Consider the following 22024-nt stretch of genomic DNA (forward strand, 5'->3'; position numbering starts at 1 on the left):
CAGATAAACCTGTTGGCCCTCTATCTGCACCCCTTTGCCAGCTTTTCATATTTATTCTTACCTTAGCTCAGAAGGGCACTGCTTTGGGCATGTTGAAAGGTTATCTTTCTGCAGCTGCCAGATCAGCCATCTCTTCAAATTGCCCATTTTACATAGATTCCTACAAGATCTTCAGCACATACTCCCAGCGGCACCTTTTATTATGGCCTAGTTGGACCTCAACCTTGTACACCCCTTCAGATTGGACTTCTTTGGTGCGGCCCAAAGAGCGCACCTCAGGCTTTTGACCATCAAAATGGCCTTCTTAGTGGCGATAACATCCACTTAGGGAGTCAGTGAGCTGCAGGGACTAGCTGCACATCCTTCACATTTTAACTTCCCTCTAAACTGGTTCTTCAAACTAGAGCATCCATCTTACTTAAGGGGGTCACTCCTTTCCATGTAGGCCAGCCCATCATTCTGAACGCTCCGCCTCACCCCTCTAAAGGAGACTCCACCGGTTGGATCCAAAGAGTGTTCCACTTTGATCATACTCTAAGATCCAGGTGGACAATTAACTCTTTGTGGGGTGTGTAGCAGCCAGGAAAGGAAGTGCAGAAGCAGACCATCTTGTGATGGATAGTTCTCTGCATCCAGATCTGCCATGCAGTGGAGAAAAAGAAACCCTATGACTGTTTGCACACTCACTCTACAAGAGAAAGCAGAGACCACTGTATTTGTGCATGGGTTCCTTTCCTGGATATCTGTTGGGCAGCAACGTGGGCTTCCTTGCAAACATTTACAAAACACTGACTAGTCAGGTCCTTCGTGACTATCATTTTGCCTGTTCAGTCCTTAAGTCTAATCCGTATTGCAGGCCCAACTCAAGGGCTGTATTGCTGGTCTATCTAGTCGAAGGTAAAGAATCTGCAGCTAGATGTCTTTGGGAATGCCTAATCTGATGGAGCATCTATTCAGTGCAGCTTTACAGCACTTCCCATCCTGCCTGCTCAGTGACCAAATGTATAGTTTCAAGGCTTAACTCCAAGGGCCCTAGCTTCGTACACCAGTGGTCAGTGTTTCTCGTGGCTCTGCACTTAGTGTGCAAAGTCGAAGAAACTGACGTCAGCACGTTGGGGTGGTGCCTATATAGGCACAGAACACATCACTTCTGATGCAGACGACGCCACTCCGAGCCAAACTTTGTCACCTACCACCCTGCAGGGGTACTGCTCCCCAAGAGTTTCCAGTTCCTATATGAAGCTTGGGGAATATTCGAAGGTAAGGAATCTGCGGCTAGCTAGAGTCTACTAGGTAAGGCGATACCAAATGTAACCAACTAGCTCATGAAGGGGAAGTGGAAGTGAGAAGAAGAAAAAAATAAAACTTCCATGTAGGATACATTTTTTATTGAGGTATATTTTATTCATCGATTTTAGGACACATTTACATTGTGGCTAACCCACCAGCACTCCCTCTGGACAAAAAAACTCAAACATAATGCACATCTGAACTGGAAACAATTGTAATGCCACAGCCTATCATATTGCTCAAAGTTGCAGTTCTTGTGGCAAGCTAGGCAACTAATGCCACGTTTTAAAATTGTCAGAGCAAAGTTTTTCCTGGTTATAGAACAACTTGCACATTTCTAAAGGCTTCAAGGATACCCAGTGGGCTATGCTTGAGGTGTCCATGAAGGAAATACTCAGCTGCTATTTAGGATTGTCACTGGAGAGGAGCAGGGAGAGCTAAAAGTGGCACATCTTGTATGCAAATGTTTAGAAAGAATGGGGGTAGAAATTCTGTAAAAAGTTGGTCAAAAAATCTAGCCACTTCCTGTTGGAGTTTATTTTTCATAGTGTTAAGTGCTTTACCACCAATCGAAAGCAGCTGTAGAACTTGCAAGATGGCACCCTGTCCCCAAACACTCCTCACACCCACAAAATCACTCTCCTTCAAAGACATATGCTCCCTGGTGACTTACACTAATCAGCCCAATTCAATGTTCCTCTTTGTGACAGTCCACGTCACATTAACAAAAATTACATAAACCACCCCCCTTCCCAAGAGAAAAAAAAAATATGATGGTGGGCTGCAGAATGTTAATGTGTTTCAGATAGAACACTCAATCCATGGTTCGTGAATCCATGCCTTGCAACTGGTGCCTACAGGTTCTTCCAATTCTGGTCTATTACTTTGGATGAGCAGTGTAACGCAGGTATTTCTTGCAAGAAGGAAGTTCTTTGGTAAAGACTCCACAGGGGAATTTCTTGCTAGCATCTTCCTCGGACATGGTTGGAGGTACCATCACGCGATCACCAGACTGAAAGACAAAGTAAGGCCACATTCAACTTCATTGCAAAATGACAACTGGAGAGACTATTAACAGGATTGTACAATAAAAAGTTGCTAATTAAGTTCTAGTAGACTGATGTGCGTTAGTGCACAGATTGCTAAGGTGTTGAGACTGGAACAGGCACTGCCCCAGCCTTGCATCTTAAAACCTAGATGTAGTGAGGAGTTAGCACAGACATTGAAGACCAGGGTTGGCACCAAGGAGCCCTATGAGGTACTAAAGTACTAGGTTCCTCCACTTCTGTGTTAAAATGGTGGTATAGTGGGTGAGAACCAACTACTTCCAGGACAGAAGTCATTTAAACTCTGCAGAGGCAGACTAACACCAATACACTTCCTAACAAGTACTGCACCTTTAAAGACTTTTAAGAGCCACAAAATACTAGATTCACTACATTACTTTTACCAATGTCACAATTCCAAGAATCAGTCAGCGGAATCTAGGGTTAAGACTAACTTAAATCCCACAGCTGTGATTCTTACACTTTAATTTAAGCCTGATTCGTTGCAATCTACACCATTGGGACCCTCCTGTGGGTACTTCACATCTCACTCAGTCCTTTGCTGGGGGGGGGGGGGGTGGAGGGGAAGGGGGGTGGGGAGCAATGAATCAGTTGGTGACAGTGCTGCTGACTGAGGATTAACTATTAACACCTTGGCAGTAGGGGCTAGGTCTTTTCACCTATATAAAATGTGCCTGCTAGACACTGCAATAGGAGAAGGCGGATCAGTCTTAAGAAAGGGAGAGTGCAAGACTATCAATACACCAGTGACTCAACTGATTATCCTTCCATACATACATAGGTTGAATGAAAACCATTTACTTTAGAAAGGCGAGGTATCTCTACTAACAGACAAACTTCCATGGATAGGTATTTAAGGAGAATGTGTTCTTAAGAGTTTGCAATCTATTGTATTTCCACAAAAATGCAAAAGACAAGTGAATGCCCCCCCCCCCCTCGGGGGGGGGGGGGGGCATGGACAAGTAGATATTTTATTAAACTCTACACCCCTGCAGCATGCATGGTGGTTTGTGTCAGTATTTTCAGAAACTGCATCACTCCCTTTAATAGGCCTTCAACTACACCAAAACAGTAAACTGCTACAAATGGGTACTTATTTTTCATTTACAGGACAATTAGCAATTACTTATGGAGTCCTCATATTTAGCAAAACTACCTACACCTCCAAAAGGCGAGACCTATTGGCTATGCCAATGCTTGTTTAATATGATGTAGAGTCAAATATCTCAATATACCAGATCTATAAATACAGACTATCAAAACCCTCAGTCAAACTAAAGACAACATAATCACCACCTGTCCACAAGTAATCAAGTTTCAACACTGCTTTCTACTCGTTATTCTTCCCTAGATTGCAGCCCATCCCATTATTTTACCCTTACCATATGCCAAAAATTCCCGGGTTGAAAATGGACCTTTATTTATAGCTAGGTATGATTTGCTCTTGTACCTTTTTTGAATGATCATCTCATACTCCGCCTTAGTGCTTCCAACTGTATCCGACTCAGTCACAAGCCAGATACCTTAGTCTCTACTATACTTCAGTAAACGAAACATGCCTCTTCCTACAAATCATTAACTCCCCTAAAGAACCATTCCTACAGTCACTAGCCTTTTCCAGGCTATCTAATCATCTCACTCCCATAAATCACTAATGTTCCTGTGTAACCTCTACTTCCGCTGTCAAAATAACTTACCTGATTTACATCTAATTTTTCCACTTGAACTCACTCAGTCACAAACTCCTATTACCTTAATACACCACTGGAAAAAATGTTTCCTCAGGGTGCAAGACTAACCCAATAACCAAAAATATACAACAGTAACTAATAACCAATGAGTTGCGCACCCCCCCCACCCTCACTTTGCGTTACAGAGCAGTGTGTGACTCTCCTCAAAGTGCTTTAATGTCTTGTTAGGGATAGCAAGTTTTCTATAAATCAAAGGACAATAGCACAGGGTTGTGGAATTTAGTAAAATATCTACTTGTCCATGGGGCAGGTTGCTTCATAAATCTACTTGTACGGTAACAAAATCCACTTGTCCCTTTTGGGCCATGCAATGCGGCGACAAATTATGGCAGCAATCTCATTATATAAAAGCTCTGAAATAGTGTCTCTGAATATGAATATGCCAGGTCTTATACAAAAGTAGGGTTTGAATACTAGCAATTCCCTTATGTTGCTCTACATACTGGGGCTGAAGATAATAGTAAGTAACATTTCCAGGGTTGGAATTCCCTTTTTGAGTCAGTGCAAACCTACTAACTTGCATGTTTTAAGGGTTTTCAGCAACTCTTCTCTAAACTTAGAGCACAATACTGAGAAAGTTTGGAAATGTACTCCTGACAATGGCAAACATAAAACTTCAAGGGTGGGAAAGTGAACTTGCAAACACTCAAATTTTCTCATGAGCAAATCTACACCTGCATATTTGCTCATGCTAAAATGCAGTTCACAAATATTTTCTCCGAGTACTATTCCTTGGCCTGCTTCTGTAAAGTCTTGTGAACTCATGAAAGCCGTATATCTGCACTTAATGCAAATACATGAGTGCACTTTTGAGACTTTATTGAATAATTGAGCCCCTAATTAGGTCTCTATCTGCTAGCTTCACTGCAAGTGATAGCATTCTGTTCTTTCAGAAGGAACATATCGAAACAGTTGTTTTGCTCAGTGCCAGGACCTACTGTGGCAATGTGTGCTTCTTGAAACCAAAACAATTTTTGCTTTTGCCAATGTTTGTTACAGTGATGAGGGCCCAGCAACTCCCACACCAATACATTTTACAAAAACATGCCAAACAAGTCACACATTGACATAACCAAAAGGCTGACCAACAATTTCAGACCTACTGGCTTTACCAATGCTTGTTTATTTTTATGTTTCCCATAATCTTATTAAAACTGGTTACACTGATTTTCCATTATGAATATGTTTGGGAAATACTAGCATACATCAACACATTTTACTAAATGATGCTGAAAAGAAATGTTACCTAAAGGTTTACAGTAGTTTAACGAAATATTTGTGCATTTTTTGTGAACATTTTATTTTGAAAGCAAAGAATCATCAATCTTGTTTTCAAGCGTCTGGAAATATTTGCATCTAATCAGAGATCATTCTGGGAGCATTATACATAGCCTCGTATTGCTAAACATTGAAAACGTGTGTACACATTTTTATACTGGAACCACGGTCAGTAGTGCAGTCTGAGCTTACAACTTTTATTTGGAGCGCTCACCCTAATAATGAAGGTTTTCCATTAATGAACCATAAATACAGGCTTCAACAGCATTAACACATGGACACAAATATTACCTTAACTGCAGGCAATGTCTTTCCCTGATCCATAATGTGGTACTGTAAACTGGCAGCCAAAGGGTTTGTGATGTAGGGGGTTGGGCCTACTTGTCCCAAGGACAAAATACACATGAAAACTTGTTGCCCTTGACCCCAAACAATATGTCCCGGGCGTCGGGCTGTAGGAATTCCACATCCCTGTACCAGCATAAAAGATAAAGCCTCCGTTTTCCACTGTAGAAGAGCCTGCAACCTTTTTGAAGATCTCAGGGATTTGGCATGTTAGAAATTGAATTTGTGGTAGGCTGAGGTATACACTTAAGCCAGGCAGAACTACTCCCTGTAGTCATGAGATGCTAGTACATGCTAAAAGATAGTCTGTGCTCACCCTCTGATATCTTGGCAGAGAGCAGTCAGGCTAACCTAAAAGAGGCAATGGGTAAAGTATTTGTGCAATAGACAATAAAAATGAAAGGTACACTTTTCAGGATATCTGTCATAAGAGCAAAATACAATGCTCAGGGATCTCCCCATATTTCACTGTTCGTATGTGGTCACGATGGATGAAGTTTTCAATAGCATTCTTAATTGGGGGCCCTCCACGGAGCCTACTGCCCAGTATCATAATGCCCCCCCCCCCCTCCCAAAGCCCGAATGCACTGGAGGAGAGGGGGTGTTAGTGGGCCACTCAGGCCATGCTCTAATGCAGAGGAGCATTGAGGAAGCGCTAGTTGCCAAAACAGTACCTTTAAGTGGTGTCAAGATACAGGAGCCCAAAACGGCTGGGTCAATCCAGGAGTCTGGTGCGGGGGTAGTCGGCAGGCCACATAAGTGAGGCATGCATAGTCAGCTGATTTGGATAACTGTAGCAGTGGTGGTTGAAGCAGGGAGCACCGAGAGGCTCTGGTGTGCAGAGACAGTTTAGCCTTGCACTGTAGGACACAACTCTAGTCACCAGGGCAACGAGGTGGAGCCATGGTGAAAAGCGCTACAGCTGCAGTGAGCGGGGTGGAGAATTCGAATGGCAAGAGTTCCGCTGCTGGCTGGCAAAACTGCAAAAACAGATGGACAGAATGCAGAACAATCGTCATGCATTCACCCCAGTACAGAGATCTGGTCCTAAATCCATCGTTTTGTGCTCACCATGCCATTCCAGTTTGAACCCAGCCATATGCAAATCAGTCTTAACCCTGTGCCTTATGAGAACAGTCCAGCCCAAACTGCCAAGCCAGGTCCTCCCTGGACTAGAAACAAGCATCCTAGGACTGGTTTTGGGATTTCACCCCTCTTCAGCCAGGAGAGCTTTATTCCACTGCATCGAAAGCATGGGAGCCAACGTCTGGGCATACTGAAGAAAAAAAACTGCACGGATTCCTTGTAGTCAGTAGATGCAGGTCAGAGCGGAGTGCTCAACTGTTGTAGAGCCTGTCGGGGGAATTTAAAGTCTTTTATGGCCCTGAGGCTACGTAAAGAGGGGGGGGGGGGGCAAGCCTGCAAGCCCTTGGACAACAAGAGTATTTAGAACAGCAAAGAGGTAGCAGGCAGGCCAGTATACAAGGCAGATCAGTGTCAGTCCCTCCTGCAGCACAGCACATAGCAGCCCAACACACCAAAGTGGTTAGCAACGTGGCAGTCCCTCCTGGCAGCGCTGCAGTCCTTACGGCAAAGTGCAGATGTAGAGCTAGCAGTGTTTGGTTACAAGTCCCACAAGGGTCTGAGACCCAGTACTTGTACCCAAAAGTGCCTTCAATGTAGGGGGGTGACTTCAAAGGACCCTCTGAAGCACTCAAGGGTCCCTTTCAACCCAGTCCTGTCTGCAAGGCTATCTGTGGGAGGTTATCAGCACTGTGTGTGGGCAGGACACTACTATTCAAGTGGAATGGGAGCTACTCCCAGCCCAGGAAGGTTAGTCAGAATGCATATGCAGTAGTGTCCCGTTTTGTGGCTGTATAGAGGCAATACACAAATGTAGCTGTTACCCAGCCTAAGCCAGAAATTTATTGGAGACACGCTGTCAGGCACACACCGCAATAAGAGCAGAGAAACATCCATTTTCTGAAAGTGGCATTTCTAAAACAGTAAGGTTAAATCCAATTGCACCAACAGGATGGATCCATCATTACCAATGCAAATATATAAAATATGAAAAGGCTACATCAGGAATTACCGCTTAAGGGAATGGTCAATGCTAACTTATGAGTGAGGTAGGTCCCACAGCAGTGAAAAACTAAATACCAGGACAGGCAAGCCACAAAAGTACATGTCCTACCTTTTACTTACATAGCACCCTGCCCTTAGGGCTACCTAGGGCCTACCTTAGGGGTGATATATGTAATAAAAAGGGAACCTTCAGGCTTGGCAAGTAGTTTACATTTAAATGCCACGTCAAAGTGGCAGTAAACTACAAAGGCACTGCAGTGGCAGGCCCGACAGGTTTGAAAGGCTACTTCTGTGGGTGGCACAATCAGTGCTGCAGCCCACACATAGCATTTCATCTACAGGCCCTAGGTATATGGTATAACACAGAACAAGGGACTTACAGGTAAATTACATTTGTCAATCAGGTGTACACCAATTACACACATTTAGGGAAGAAGCACATGCACTTTAGCACTGATTAGCAGTGGTAAAGGGCTCTGGTCACCAAGGCCAACAAAAAGAAAGCACAATGGGGACGTGAAAAACAAAATGCTTGGGGAAGACCATCAATGGTGGCAGGTCTAACAGGGCATGATCGAAAATTAGCTCTCACTTTGGTACCAAGATGAAAACCTCTGCACTGGTGACACCCTGAAGGAATTTTCTACAAATGTGTAAGGCTCTACCCCCCCTCACTTAACTATTCTTAAAGATGTTAAACAGTTGGATCAGAAGATATCAAAGAGAACTGGCAGAGTGTAGCTCTGTGCAGCTCTAAATGAGAGTTTAAGTTCCTGATCAAGTAAGGGCCTGAAGACAAAATTGTTCCTTTGTTCATAAGAAGTCTACAATCATTTGATTTTTTTTTGGCCTGGCTGTGCATCTCTTATTCAACCCAAGTGATCCACAGTGCTGAAAGCTGCAGCCATATCCACATAACCAAGCAGCATCCTACAATCTAGACTCCGTACAATAGCATACGGTCTCTCAATTACAGCAATTTTTTTACCTCGACTTGGATAAATGCAACAAGGTGATGGATAAAATGTTTGAATATCCCAGCCACTGGAAATCTCTTGGGGGCCATACCCCAAACAATCATTTTCACCCCCCGCCACATAAATTTGGACTCCAACATCTGCTAATCAGCCTTGACCCAACTCCAATCGGAACAGTCCAGCCCAAACTGCCAGGCCAGGTCCTCCCTGAGCCAGAACAAGCAACCCACAATCAGTTTCAAACCAATTAAGTGCACAGCCAGGTTCTGGCTGGATTCTAGTTGCACAGTGAGCACGGGACCCTGTCTGGGCATACCCATTGCACTTAGGGTGGCAACTGAATCAACAAACTAATGGATATAATGCTTGGAGGGAGGCAGTTGAATCCCTGGAAGAGCCTTTAATGGATGAATACTTGTGTTCTCACAAACAGCCACAGAGAGAAAGGAGAGGGGGGGGGGGAGAAAGAGAAGGGAGGGCGCTCACAGAGCAGGGAAGGAGACAGATCGTTCATAAAAAAATTAAAAAAAATTTTTTTTAAAAAAAGCCTGTGGAAGCTGCTCCAGGGGAGCCCCTCATACCGGCCTGTGTGGAGAGCCCTGAAAAAGTGTAAATTAAATGCTGGTTTGGTGGGAAACAGAAGTAGGAGGCTGGCTTTGAAAAGGCCACAAGGGTGGTTGTAAAGACTACAAACAGAAAGGATCCTCTGGCCAGCGTGGCGAGGTAAGCGCCGCTAGAGTAGTCTTTAACAAATCTTCTGCAGTAAGTTTGCCACATGAGATGCCTCGAGGTGCCACAGATGTGCAGCCTGCTTTTCCGGCAAGTCTTAACAGAAGTTAAGATGTACAGGGGACCCAAAGACTGAAGTGAGTGTCAAACTTTGAAAAAGGTGGACCACATGCTCAACATTTGGAAAAATCACGCCAACTAAACCAAGTAAATCTAGGTAAATGTTTGACCCGTTTAACTGCAGGGGGGGTGGGGGGGCGAGGGCATTTTTCAAGGCCCCACATCACTGCACCATTGTGGTGCTAATGGGGGAAAGCAGCCAGATTCTCAGTGCTAATTAGCCGCCACCACGATCCTCACTGCACATGACACCTTTGACTGAACGAACGAACTCCATGTCCCACAATTCAGTGTGACTGAGTCGCTAACATGGGGGGGGGGGGGGGGGGGGGGGGGGGGGGGGGGGGGCAGACCCCCAGAGCGCAACGTTGTGCCACCATGATCACAGTTGTGCAGGGCACACCTGGGCCAGTCTTCACCGGGAGGTTCGACCACCCCTCTGTTTTGAGGCTCCCCTTTCTCTTAACTTGGGCATCAATTAGGTGGTGTTTTTTGCTAGGAACATTTCCCTAGAAATCCAAGGACAGCATATCGGCCGAATTATGGTTGGACAAATTTTGGTTTAAAATTTCTTGCTTTCACAGTTTGTTTAATATAATTTTGAAGTACTTGTGTTTAGTGTATATTTACCCTTAAGCTCTTGTTTACAGTACTTATGGGGGAAGAGAAAGGCAGTCCTTCCTGGATCTCAAACTTAAAAAAAAATAAAACGAGACATGGAGCTGAACTGTACCATCGAGACAATCTATACAAAGAGGTTGAATTACTCAATGGTAAGACCTAGAAGGGCATCACAGCTGCATGCAAAATAACCCACTTTTTTACTAAAATCAAAAAATACACTCCACCTTCTATGCCCACTCAACTTACTCAGCCTTCCAAGCCCTAACCATTTTATAGAACCTAGATTAATCTCTCCCTCCCAAGACTAATGCCCACATAGAAAACAAAACACTTAAACCACTTTTTCCTTGTAGCAATAGGTGGTAAGTGCTAGAGGATCATGTGGACAAACAGAAAGCGAACTCACAAACTACACTCTCCCTACCCAAGAATTAGTCTACAAATAGATGCCCTTTATAAAAAAAATCCTTATGCCACCCAAATACTTAAAGACGATACAGCAGCTCAAATCTGTAGTTGCACAATTGACCCTGAAGGTGCAGGACCTTTTATTAAGGGACCTTCCTTTTTGGGCGTGCTATTGTGCTTCGAAAACCCAAGAGGAGCAGTTTACCATGACCAATGGCTCAGTGCCTCTAACCAGCAAATATTCAAGCCCTGCTGCACAATCCATTGAGTTTCTGCCACCTACTAACCAATTCAATTGTGATACGAAAGGAAGTAACTAATATATTTCCTATCGCTCCCAATGGCAATAGCATTAAACATCACAAATGGCCAGTGAATAGGCACCCTTTATTTTGAAGGTTTTAAATAGCGCGAACATGACCCTTGCAGTTATCAGAGCACTTTACAGGGTAAATGTATGAAACAAAACAAGCATTGAAAAATAAAAAATTATGTCCAATACAAATCAAGCATCGTATAACAAGTTATATACATGGATCATGTGAATTTAGATACGAGAAGGGATTTCACTTCTTTTCGAAAGATGCAGTAGAGGGATTCAGTATAGTTTCTAGGGGCAGTGCATTCCAAATCCTGGGAGCCATCCCAGAGAAAGTCTGCTTGTAGGTTTTCTTGGCGAATCGTTGTGGTTTCAGTAGAAGGTTACTGGAGCTCTTGGAGGATCTGTTGCCACAAGAAGGCACCAATTTATGTGCCAGATAAGTGTTGTGATGTGTGGCCTTGTGTGTCATACGTGCGATTTTTAGATGAATTCTGGTCTCGAAAGGTAGCCAGTTAAGGGATCCGAGGTCAGGGGAGATGCGACAGTTTCTTTTGGAGCCTGTGAGGAGTCTAGTTGCTGCATTGATTGGAGCTCTTAGAGGGGACGTTGTCTATCTGGTGAGCCAGCAAAGGGAGACTAATATTCCACTCTTGGGATTACTAGCGTTTTAACTGCCAATTTAGAGTCATTTGCGGGCAGGAAGGGTTTTAGTTCAAGGTGTTCATCTGAAAGTTTACTCCTCTTGTTGTGGCGCTAATGTGTTTCTGCATATTTAGATCTGTCAAGCGCAATTGCCAGCGATTCCGCCGAGTCAATAAGAGGTTGGCAGTTTAGTGCCGTTAGGTGTTTCAGCCAATCTTGAATAATGGTTGCTTAGGGGTGGGAGGAGCAATTAGGAGGAATTCGGTTTTGAGGGTATTTCGTTTGATGGTTTTCGGCCAGCCAGGTCTGAGTTTTTTGTAACGTTAAGTTGAGATTTGATGTCCTCTAGTGAGTGGATCTTTAAATATAGGTGTGTATCATCTGCGTACGTATTATAATGTAAGTTAGTGGAGATGAGAATTTCGGTGAGCTGTTCCATGAATATATTGAAGTGTAGGAGAGGGATGATCCCTGCGGGACTCTTAAAGGGACTGGGACAGGCTTGGACAAAGATAAATCAGCCTTGAATCTTTGCGATCTAGTTTGAAGGACAGGTGAACCAATTTAGAACGGATCCAGATAATCCCATTCTGTGTTTCAGGAGGTCTAGCAAGTTGTCGTGTTTGACAGTGTCAAATGTCAAAGACAAGAAAGCAAGATTAGCAAACAGGCCTTGTTTTGGTCAAGGATTTTTACTGTGTCATCTATTATGTGAGTCATGGCTGATTAAGTACCACGCCCTGCGCGGAAGCTGGATTGGTATTGGTTGAGAAGGTTCAAATGCTCTATATGGTTGCCAAGCTGTATGTGAACACATTTTTCTAAGAGTTTGACCAGAGTAGGGATGTTGGATATTGGGCGGTAATTAAGTCCGAGGGGTCAACCGTTGGCTTCTTTAAGATCGGGGATACCTGCCCAGATTTAAGGATTTCATGGACGATTCCCAGGAGAGGCATTTATAATTTGGGTCCATAGAGGCAGTAACACTAGAATGAAGTCTTATGAAGTTTGTGGGAAGAGGGTCTGAAGTGGTTGGAAGGATTCACAGCCATGAGCATTTTGAATACAGCTTCTTCGCTGTATATATTAGAGGACCAGGAGGCGTTATTTTTGAGGCTGAACTTTGGTGAGCATAAGGGTGGGGCTCCTGGAGGGGGATGATGAAGCGTCCATGTGCGTGACAGTATGTTTTAAGTCCTTGAGCAGGTCCGTCTTTATGTTGGCCAAAGTCAGGCAAACCCTCAGGGACATTTATGTAGATCTGAGAAGATTTGCCAGCGTTCGGCTTTCTTCAATAATCCCATTTTGTATAGAAGGAAGGGTTTCACTATATATGGTGAATGTTCCTAACCCTAGGAAAAAGGCTTGAGAGAACACAAATTCCCTGACCAATAAGGTCATCCACCGGATTAGGTTTGAGGGGTTGTCTCTTATCCATTCTGACATTTTTTGCACAACGTATCACGCAAAACTCCAACTCTTTAGATTACATCAAACCAGAACTTATCCACCAATTCTTGGCGAACCTTTATGCTAGACCCATCTCATGTTCTACCATTGAGTTCATGACATTCATCAATACATCACATGCGACCTTTGCCAGCCCTCTAGTACACTTGCTGTTGTGGGACATCCAGATGTGAAAAATGTGTTTCCCCACACCCTCCATCTAACTTTCCACCTGACTGCCCACAATCTTCTACAACATACTTTGACGAAGGACATTTAGTTGTGTGAACAAGCTTACCAGGTCCCAAGTCTCAGTCTAGCAACCCACTAAAAGATATGAAGTCTGCATTTATCTGGGATTGCCAGCATCACAAACCCTGATTTAGCGAGCCAACTCCACAAATACTTCTTTTGTTATTCCACTGCCCAATACAGACTGTTTATGACGACTACATGTGTTCCTAATATCTGTACCCTTTCATTGAATACTGCTGGCGTATGTCGTAAAGTCACTGACCTAGCATGGAATAATTTCATGGGCACATTCCATATTGCTTTGATTCAGGAATCTTTGGCCACGTCTTCAGTTCATAGAGTAGGGTACATTTATTGCACGGACACTAATAGCCAGCACTGATTGTTTATTTAGGTAAATATCTCTTCACTGCATTGCTAAAAAATTATTATATATGTCATCCCCTGATATTTTGGGGATAAATATTAGGTCCCCTGTTAGCAATGGGGTGTCTGGCTGGCAATGGTTTGCCCCTTTGTCCAAGTAGGGACCCTTCTTTCTAGTAAGGGTAAGGGGGATACACTTCTAAAATATCCCCTGCTCACCGCCTTGGTGGCTTGGCACGAGCAGGCAGGTTGATCTCAGAGGCAGTGTATAAAGTATTTGTGAACAGTCATACAGTGATAACACTACAAAGTGGACCACACCAGTTTAGAAATAAGTAATCTTTATCTAAACCAAACAAGACCAAAAACAACAAATATTCTATACAGTAACCAAAATAGGACTTATGAAAGGTAAAAATAGTTCTAGTCAAAGCAGATGTGACACTTCACACATAGTACCTTTGATGCGTCCGCGCACAAACTGTCGCAGTGAAGGGGATGAGTCTGTTCCTTAGGCCCACAGAAGGGGATGAGATGGTTCCTTATTGCCAGGCAGGGGCAGTGATGTGTCAGTTCCTTACTGAAGGGGAGATGGGTCGGTTTCTTACTGCAACACCAGTGTTCTTGCTGGAGAGGTGCCCAGATGCGATGCGAGAGGATCGGGGATACATTGGTTCGTGATATGGGGACACTGCGTTCTCTTCAGCCGCAGTCCCACAGTACGTTGGTTCTTGCAGCCGCACAGCAGGGCCTGTCAGAATTGGTGCAGTGATCTCAGAATTTGTAGATCGGTGCACTTGAAGCGATTTCTCAAGCAGGCAGGCGTTGCATCAATTTCTTTGGCGATGCGCCAAACGAATGCGTCGCGCTTCTCAAAGTTGCATTACTTTTCCAGCTCCCAGCGGCAAAACAGCCTCCAGAGGTCCAAAGCAGCAGCAGGCATCTCTTAGCAGGTCAGAACTCCCAGCAAGAAAGTTCAGGGGAACTGGTGATGAAGTCTTTGGGTCCCTGAGACTTCAGACCAGGAGGTAAGTTCTATTTCAAGCCCTTTGAGATCTTCCTCAAGCAGGGGACAAAGCAAAGACCTTGTCCTTTCCTTGGCAGAAACAGCCACTGCAGGCCAACCCCAGACAGCAAACAGCAAAGGGGCAGTACTCCTCAGTTTCTCCAGCTCTTCTCCTTGGCAAAGGTCCCACTGGATATCCAGAAGTGATCTAAAAGTCTGTGTTCTGGGTCCCTCTTTTTACAACACAAAATCCTTTGTTCTGTGGGAGAGAAGCTCTTTGCCCAGTCAAAACCAGTTCTGTCCTCTGGTGCAGCTTCCTGGCAGGAGGTGGCAAAAGTCCTTGGCAAACCAGGCCCATTCAGGTTTGAAAGAAATCTCCTCACCCCACTCTGAATGTAGCCCAGGTCTATTCAGCCCAGCCCTGGTAGGTCAGGACACACCTAAACCCTCACCCCGTCAATACTCAAGCTAGCAGAGGCACACTGGATGCTTAGGCAAGAAAATAACTACTTTCTAAAAGTGGTATTTTCAAACCCAGAATGTAAAAATCACCCTCACTAAAAGATGAATCTTAACATTCTGAGTTCAGGCATCTCAAACTTTATTTTCATATCTTGTTCCCATGGGCAGTAATGCTCATAAGATGTTAGGAGCAAGCTCCCCATTTTATCTTATGGGATAGAGCCTTACAATAGTGAAAAACGAAATTGGCAGTATTTTGCTATCAGGACATGCCACACTCATCAGGGCAGGACCTACCTTTCACATACACTGCACCCTGCCCACAGGGGTACCTTGGGCCTACCTTACGGGTGACTCACATGTAGGAAAGGAAGGTTAGGGCATGGCAAGTGTCAGGTAGACATGGCAGTGCTAGACTGCACACAGGTACTGCAATGGCAGGCCTGAGACCTTGTTGCAAGGCTGCTTGTGTAGTTGGCACAATCAGCACTGCAAGCCTACTCGCAGCATTTGCTTTACAGGCCCTGGGCACACAGTACCCTGTACTAGGGACAGATTAGTAAATCAAATATGCTAATCATGAAATCACCAATCCATAACAGTTAACAAAGGGAGCACTTACAATTTGCCAAAGCATCAGGACCAGCAAAACGAAATCCATCACATGGTAAAGATACAGGAGGCAAAGGCAAAAAAGGCAAAAAATACAGGGGAAACCAACACCAATGATGCCAGGTCTAACATTTCCGAAAGGGCTTTAGAGTACCATTTACAGTCGCTCAGTAGACCTGAACTGTTCTTTCTGGTAAGAGCTCCCCCTGGATTCTAGCAGGAGATTTTAACACTAATGAACCGCTTGACTGTATAACCAGTGTAACTAAATAGGAAGAGGAGACCTCAGGAAATCCTATTAGCTCTTTAACTGACATATGGGCTTGGAGCCTGTAATGGGAGGTCTACATCGGATAGGGCTTTTACATTTGAAACCTGCAATAAGAAAAGCCAAATCGATTACTGTATCTTTGATACTTCAAGGCAATATCTAGATGGGATAGCAACCATAATTCCCCGGAACCATCACTCTGCTGACATTTTTGAAGCTCAATCTATTCTAAGGAGGGGGTCCCCAAACTACCCATTCTTACAAACAATAGAGGTGGTATATAATGGCCAAGTATAGCAAGCAATCTGGTCTTGATAAAAATCAAGACTGTATTCCAGACAACCTTTACCCTGTTAATAGATCCATCTAACAGGAACTTAGGGCCTCATGTAGGTAGCATACCAGTTACCACTTCTAAAATACCGAACGTTACCGAATCGGTATTTTAGAAGTGGTAACTCGTATGTAGGTAATGAGTCGGTATTTTTTACCGATTCGTTACAATTCGGTAATTACCGAATCGGTATTTACCGATTCGGTAATGAGGCATACCTTCCCATTGATGGGAAGGTATGCCTCATTACCGAATCGGTAAATACCGATTCGGTAATGGTGGAGAAAATGCAAGGGTGGCAGGGTGTCACATTGACACCCTGTTGCACCCCTGATTCGGCCAGGTGTGCACATGTGGCACACATACATGCCCTAAGGGCATGTATGTATGCCACATTGCACACTGCTACGCGCTTCAAAATGCATACACACATACATTAACTATTTACCACCAACTATAAGTTGGTGGTAAATACCGACTCCTAAACACACCCACACACTCCCCCTACATATCATTTCTGGAATCGGAAAAATTACCACATCGGTAACGTTACCGATTCGGTAATTTTACCGATTCGGTAGTTTTACCGAATCGGTAAATTCCGATTCCAGAAATTGACCCCCTACATACCAATAGCCAAAATACCGGTCGGTAACGGTATAATTACCGAAAATCGGCCGTTACCGACCGGTATTTGGCTACCTACATGAGGCCCTAAATCTCATAATTCAGTCGCTATAGGAAAAGCTTGGCCAACTTGTAAGCAGATTTTAAATATACGAAAAGGAGCTGGGACAGAACCAATTGACATAATTTAGTGACTGCCCAGAACAGAAATGATATAGCATTCTGGCAAATAGCCCATGGCTCTCTAGGTGCGCATACCCAAACTGATCATTTAGTGCTACCGTCTATTTGGGTGAAGCAATTTTCAGAGTTATACTCTGATAAAGACTTGGAGACGGATTATGAGATCAGTGGTCTGACCGCTGCTGCGGAGGCGGTCTAGAGAACACAGCCAAGCCGGCAGCATTCTAAGCGCTGTATTATGACAATACTGACAGGCTGGTGGTGTGGCAGTTGAACAGCAGCAGCATGCTTTGGTTCATAAAGACTGAAGCACATGCTGCCGCAGTGGAGATCCACTTGCACATCAGGTGCACTGTGTACCATGCACCATGTCTTGGCTGGCACACAGTGCACGCACACCAGTGCAAGGGGAGGACAACATGTCCACTCTCCATTGGGCAAAGTCGCCCTGGGGCTCCATTTGGGGGCCCCTTTTCTGCCAACCTTTTCATGGCAGGGTCCCCGCCATAAAAAGGTCAGCAGAAAGGCAGGTGTAATAACCGGGGTGGTCCTAGCACCAAATCATTAGCCCACCACTTTCCCCACCGCCGCAGGATGCAAGTCACTGGCAGTTGCGGCAGTCTTGTGGCAGTCCCAATGCAGAGGCAGTGGTCAGACTGCTACAGACAGTACGGCAGTCTCAAGACTGGCATACTCTTACTCGGGGCCTTAGATCTCACATATCCAGCTGATAACATACGCTTTGGTGAAAGTAATTTCCAAAGTTAATCTAGCTTTCTCCTTGGCTGACAAGGAAGGCACTGGAGTCTCCACTAAGTGAAAGCCCAAGGACTCGATGCGATCCCAGAAGAACTTTACACATCTGAAATTGACATCTGGGCCACCTACATTAGCCGTTTATCTATCAAGATATTAAACGGAGATGAATTACCTGCTACCTGGGCTGTGGCCTGTATCATTCCAATCTACAAGAAAGGCGATAAGTCTATAATTTAGTATTCTTCCTATTAGTCTTGACATTTTCTAAAAAGATCTTACTCCCAGCTACTTAATTGTAGGAATGGATGTCAGACTAAAATTCTCTCCATTTCAAGCAGGCTTTTGTTAGATTTGATCAACTGTACCGATCATCCGAAGATTTGATCTAATTACTTGGAAATACATCACCCTGCAAAAAGGTAATTTGTACGTTGCCTTCATAGATTTGAGAGCACCCTTCGAATTGGTTCCGACAATTATTCTATGGGATATTTATAACAATGGGAGTCCCCTGCAATACCCTAGACTTTATTAGGCCCCCCCATCAATCTACATATGCCCATGTAAAATGGGGCAGATCATAACTGACTAATATCGATCCGCAGGGGAGTACGCGAAGATGGAGTCTTGGCCCCTACTTTATTTTCAGTATAACAGGATTATTGATGATCTCAACTGTGGTAGTATTGGGTGGCAAAATGGTACCAGCACTTTTTTTGCAGACGATACTTTGCTCTTGTCAAGGAAACACTCTGGGCTCCAATATATTTTGAATAAGTTTAAAAAGTGAAATGAATGAGGGTTGGAAGTTAATTTTCAAAAGACTAAATATATGGTATATAGCTTGCATAAAAACAGACTAGCAAACCATCCCTGGGAAACACTCCCCGTAAATCAGGAAAGACCTTTGATTACTTAGGTTTAAGGGTCACTAACTCGCGTACATGGACGGAGTAATTAGGCTGTTTAATATCTGCAGAGCTGCTGCCATTTTAAAAATGCACAGATCCTCACAGGTGAAGGTAATTTCCCCAGCTCTGCAGGTATATAGGGCTAAATCTCGGTCGGCTGCTCTGTATGGGGCATTTCTAATGCAAGTACTTTAGCTTTGTTAAATCATTACTCAACGTTTCTTCTCTCACCGAACCTTCCCATAATTCTTGGCAGTGGTCTTAAATAAAAGGTGCTGATCATCTAGTTGCCCTTTTAAGCCTCTTCTGTACTGGGTTAGACTATGGTCCCACCAAGAACTAGACTCGTACATAACAGAACTACTAGGTGAGAAGTCTAAATATTAATACTAAATGTAAGTGTTTTTCCACACTCAAAAGTATGGTTTATCAAATTGGGCCTTCAGGCAGTATACACTACCCCAGTCGTCAATTAGAGAAAATACAAGGGGCATTTTAATGAACACATATTGGAATTATGTTGTGAACCAATGTCAATGTTCTTCTAGCATTGGGTCACAGACTATCACACAAGCCACTCCCAAAATGTGAATGTTTACATGAAATCTTTCCACTCTTGGCAAAAATCGATAAAATTTCAATTTGGTACATTACATTTAAATAAGGTACTGTGACCAGAGTTTCTCTATTTTGCGAAATACTGCTGAAACATTGAACGTTGGTCTGTTCCATGTTATACTAAACCTAGACGTAAATGAATTCAGCTTTTATGTCTTACCCTTGGTTTAACACTATCCAACTGCCCTCAGGGCAAACACTCCTTTAAGTATCCGATTTTTAAAACCCTAAGTACTTACCTGTTTTTTGCATGGATTATTGGAAACAGATCTATAATCTTTGCAGATGTGCATTTAAGCAATTTAACTTTTCCCCTACTGGGCCATCCTACATAAAAAAAAAGTTGCTATTATGATGTTCTATTTTATATTGCTGTTTCACTGACAGTGCTACTTTATTCACCCAATTTTTACGTGGACATTATGCATTGCTCCTACACGTGAATGAATTTGAGGTTTGGATTTTTTTTTTCCACAAAATGGAAATGGCCAACTAAAAAGTTACGGAGCTCCTAAAAGTGGACCATTACCGTACCTGGTTAATCGGTCCAACTCACGAGTAGGCTCAAACAATTCAGATGAAGCCACTATTGTCCAATTTGTGGATAAGATTTAATATTGTCCATTTGTTAACTACATTTGCACTATAATTGTTTGCATTATAATCTTGCTTGCACATTTATTCTGCACATTTATTCTGCATAGCACTTTACATCATTCATATCAGGTTAATTATTGGGATGCATTTTATTGTAATTTCACAGTCAATTGACCAAAATAAAGTAACAAAGCTTGAATCTAAGCCACTGAAAATCGCTTGGGCCGCTAATCAATCGTTTTTGCCTACCATGCCACCTCAATTTGGACCAAGATATATGCAAATCAGCCTGGACCCAGAGTTGCTTGTGCTCTGGTTCAGGGAGGACCTCGCCTGGCAGTTTAGTCTGAACTGCTCACATTGGACCAGAGTCAAAACGGATTGGACTATAGCAGAGTCCAAACTGAGGTGGCATGGTGTGCAAAACACTGACTGGGATGCGTACCACAGTAATTACCAGGGTCTGAAATTAATTCACGCATTCCATCTAACAGCTTTTGTATGTTGCTCTGCGTTGGACATATATGCCCAAACATGGGTCCCGTGCACACTGTCACAGGAATCAAGCTATACCCGGCTGATGAGCCCATAACAATGGTGAAACTGGTCCTGGGTTGCTTGTGTTCCGGGAGGAACAGGCTCGAACTGTTCCTATTGGAGCAGGGGCAAGACTAATTTGCACATGGCAGTCTGCAGGCAGAGGTGGCATGGAGTGCAAAATGACGCTGGGCTGCAGCCATTTTGCACCAATGGTGGGGATTCATTTAAGCATTCCATCCATCACTTTTTGTATTCTTAGTCGTTTGGCCTTTAGCCAAATCAACTATTTTGTTTAAACAGTTATAAGCTTCTAGATCTCCCTAGAGTGGTCCTACCACATAATTTTAGGGCTATGGCTAATACGCGCAAGTGGGCAACAAACTTGAAAATCTAGGCTTCGGGTATGCATCGCCACAAGACCTCAGGTCAGTCTCAATGGGCAAAATACAATGTTAAATTGAGGTTGAACAAATACTTGGTCAACTTCAGAGACTGGAGTGATTTTATAAAAATGCAATGCCTCTACTACCACACCTGGCATCACAAGATTACTTTCCATTCCTTCCTTGAAAACAAAGTCGCTAAAAAGTCCTATATTTTGTACACCTTCTGCTTGATTACCACCAAATTATTAGGGTTCACAATGCAAGGTTGGACTCTAGCTCGGTCTCACTTTAACTGGAGTTTAAAAAAACTAGATAACTACACTCAGATAAACTAGATTGAATGAATTTGAAGAGACCTTAGCAAGATTATGGTGCTTGATATACTCTTACCTGCCAGTCAACTGGTGTGGCCACACTGTGATTGGATGTCAGCTGGAGGGAATCAATCACTCGAAGTATCTCGTCAAAATTCCTTCCAGTGGTAGCTGGGTACAAGACCGACAGCTTCATCTTCTTGTCAGGGCCGATGATGTAAACCTACGGTCACAAAATGATCATAAAGAATGAAGTCGATTATTCCACATTATAGGGTTTTAAAAAGAATAGCTGTTGTGTAAATAAAAGCCTGAACATGAAAAGGTTCACATCTATTACTAGAAATATCAAGTTTACAAGACATTGAAACATGTTAGTGGGATTAGCTTACCTTCTTTCCAAATGGTGTTTCACTTCAAGATTCTATGGTTAACAGCAATGAGTAGCAGTAGAAGGCACAAAGACCATTTAAACGGTCCTGGCACTCACTGCAATTCGCTGCCTCATACCTACTAGTTTCCAGGCAACATAACCACTACTGCATGCGATTGACACGATTTGGTACGAAGAGCAGAATTTTAAAAGTGTAGTCCTGAACAGCTGACAACAGCCCTTCCCCATAAGAAGCATGTAGGCAATGACATTATACTAATTCACTTTTATTTAGAGTCCTACCTATCAACTTAACCCTT

General features: G+C 43.6%; 1 protein-coding gene across 1 annotated transcript in view; it reads right to left on the bottom strand.

Annotated features, from left to right (window-relative positions):
- Nucleotides 1-1371: 1371 nt before the first annotated feature.
- The window catches only part of PRDX6 (peroxiredoxin 6), a 105096-nt gene continuing 84443 nt past the window's right edge, over nucleotides 1372-22024 (bottom strand). The window contains exons 4-5 of the mRNA XM_085601636.1: nucleotides 21408-21554; nucleotides 1372-2302 (exon numbers count right to left, since the gene is read on the bottom strand). Of these exons, the coding sequence (XP_085457762.1) occupies nucleotides 2171-2302; nucleotides 21408-21554 (279 nt within the window). The 3' untranslated portion in view covers nucleotides 1372-2170. The remainder of the gene's footprint in view (nucleotides 2303-21407; nucleotides 21555-22024) is intronic.

The sequence above is a fragment of the Triturus cristatus genome, chromosome 4_2 (assembly GCF_964204655.1).
Source record: "Triturus cristatus chromosome 4_2, aTriCri1.1, whole genome shotgun sequence".
Lineage (NCBI taxonomy): Eukaryota > Metazoa > Chordata > Amphibia > Caudata > Salamandridae > Triturus > Triturus cristatus.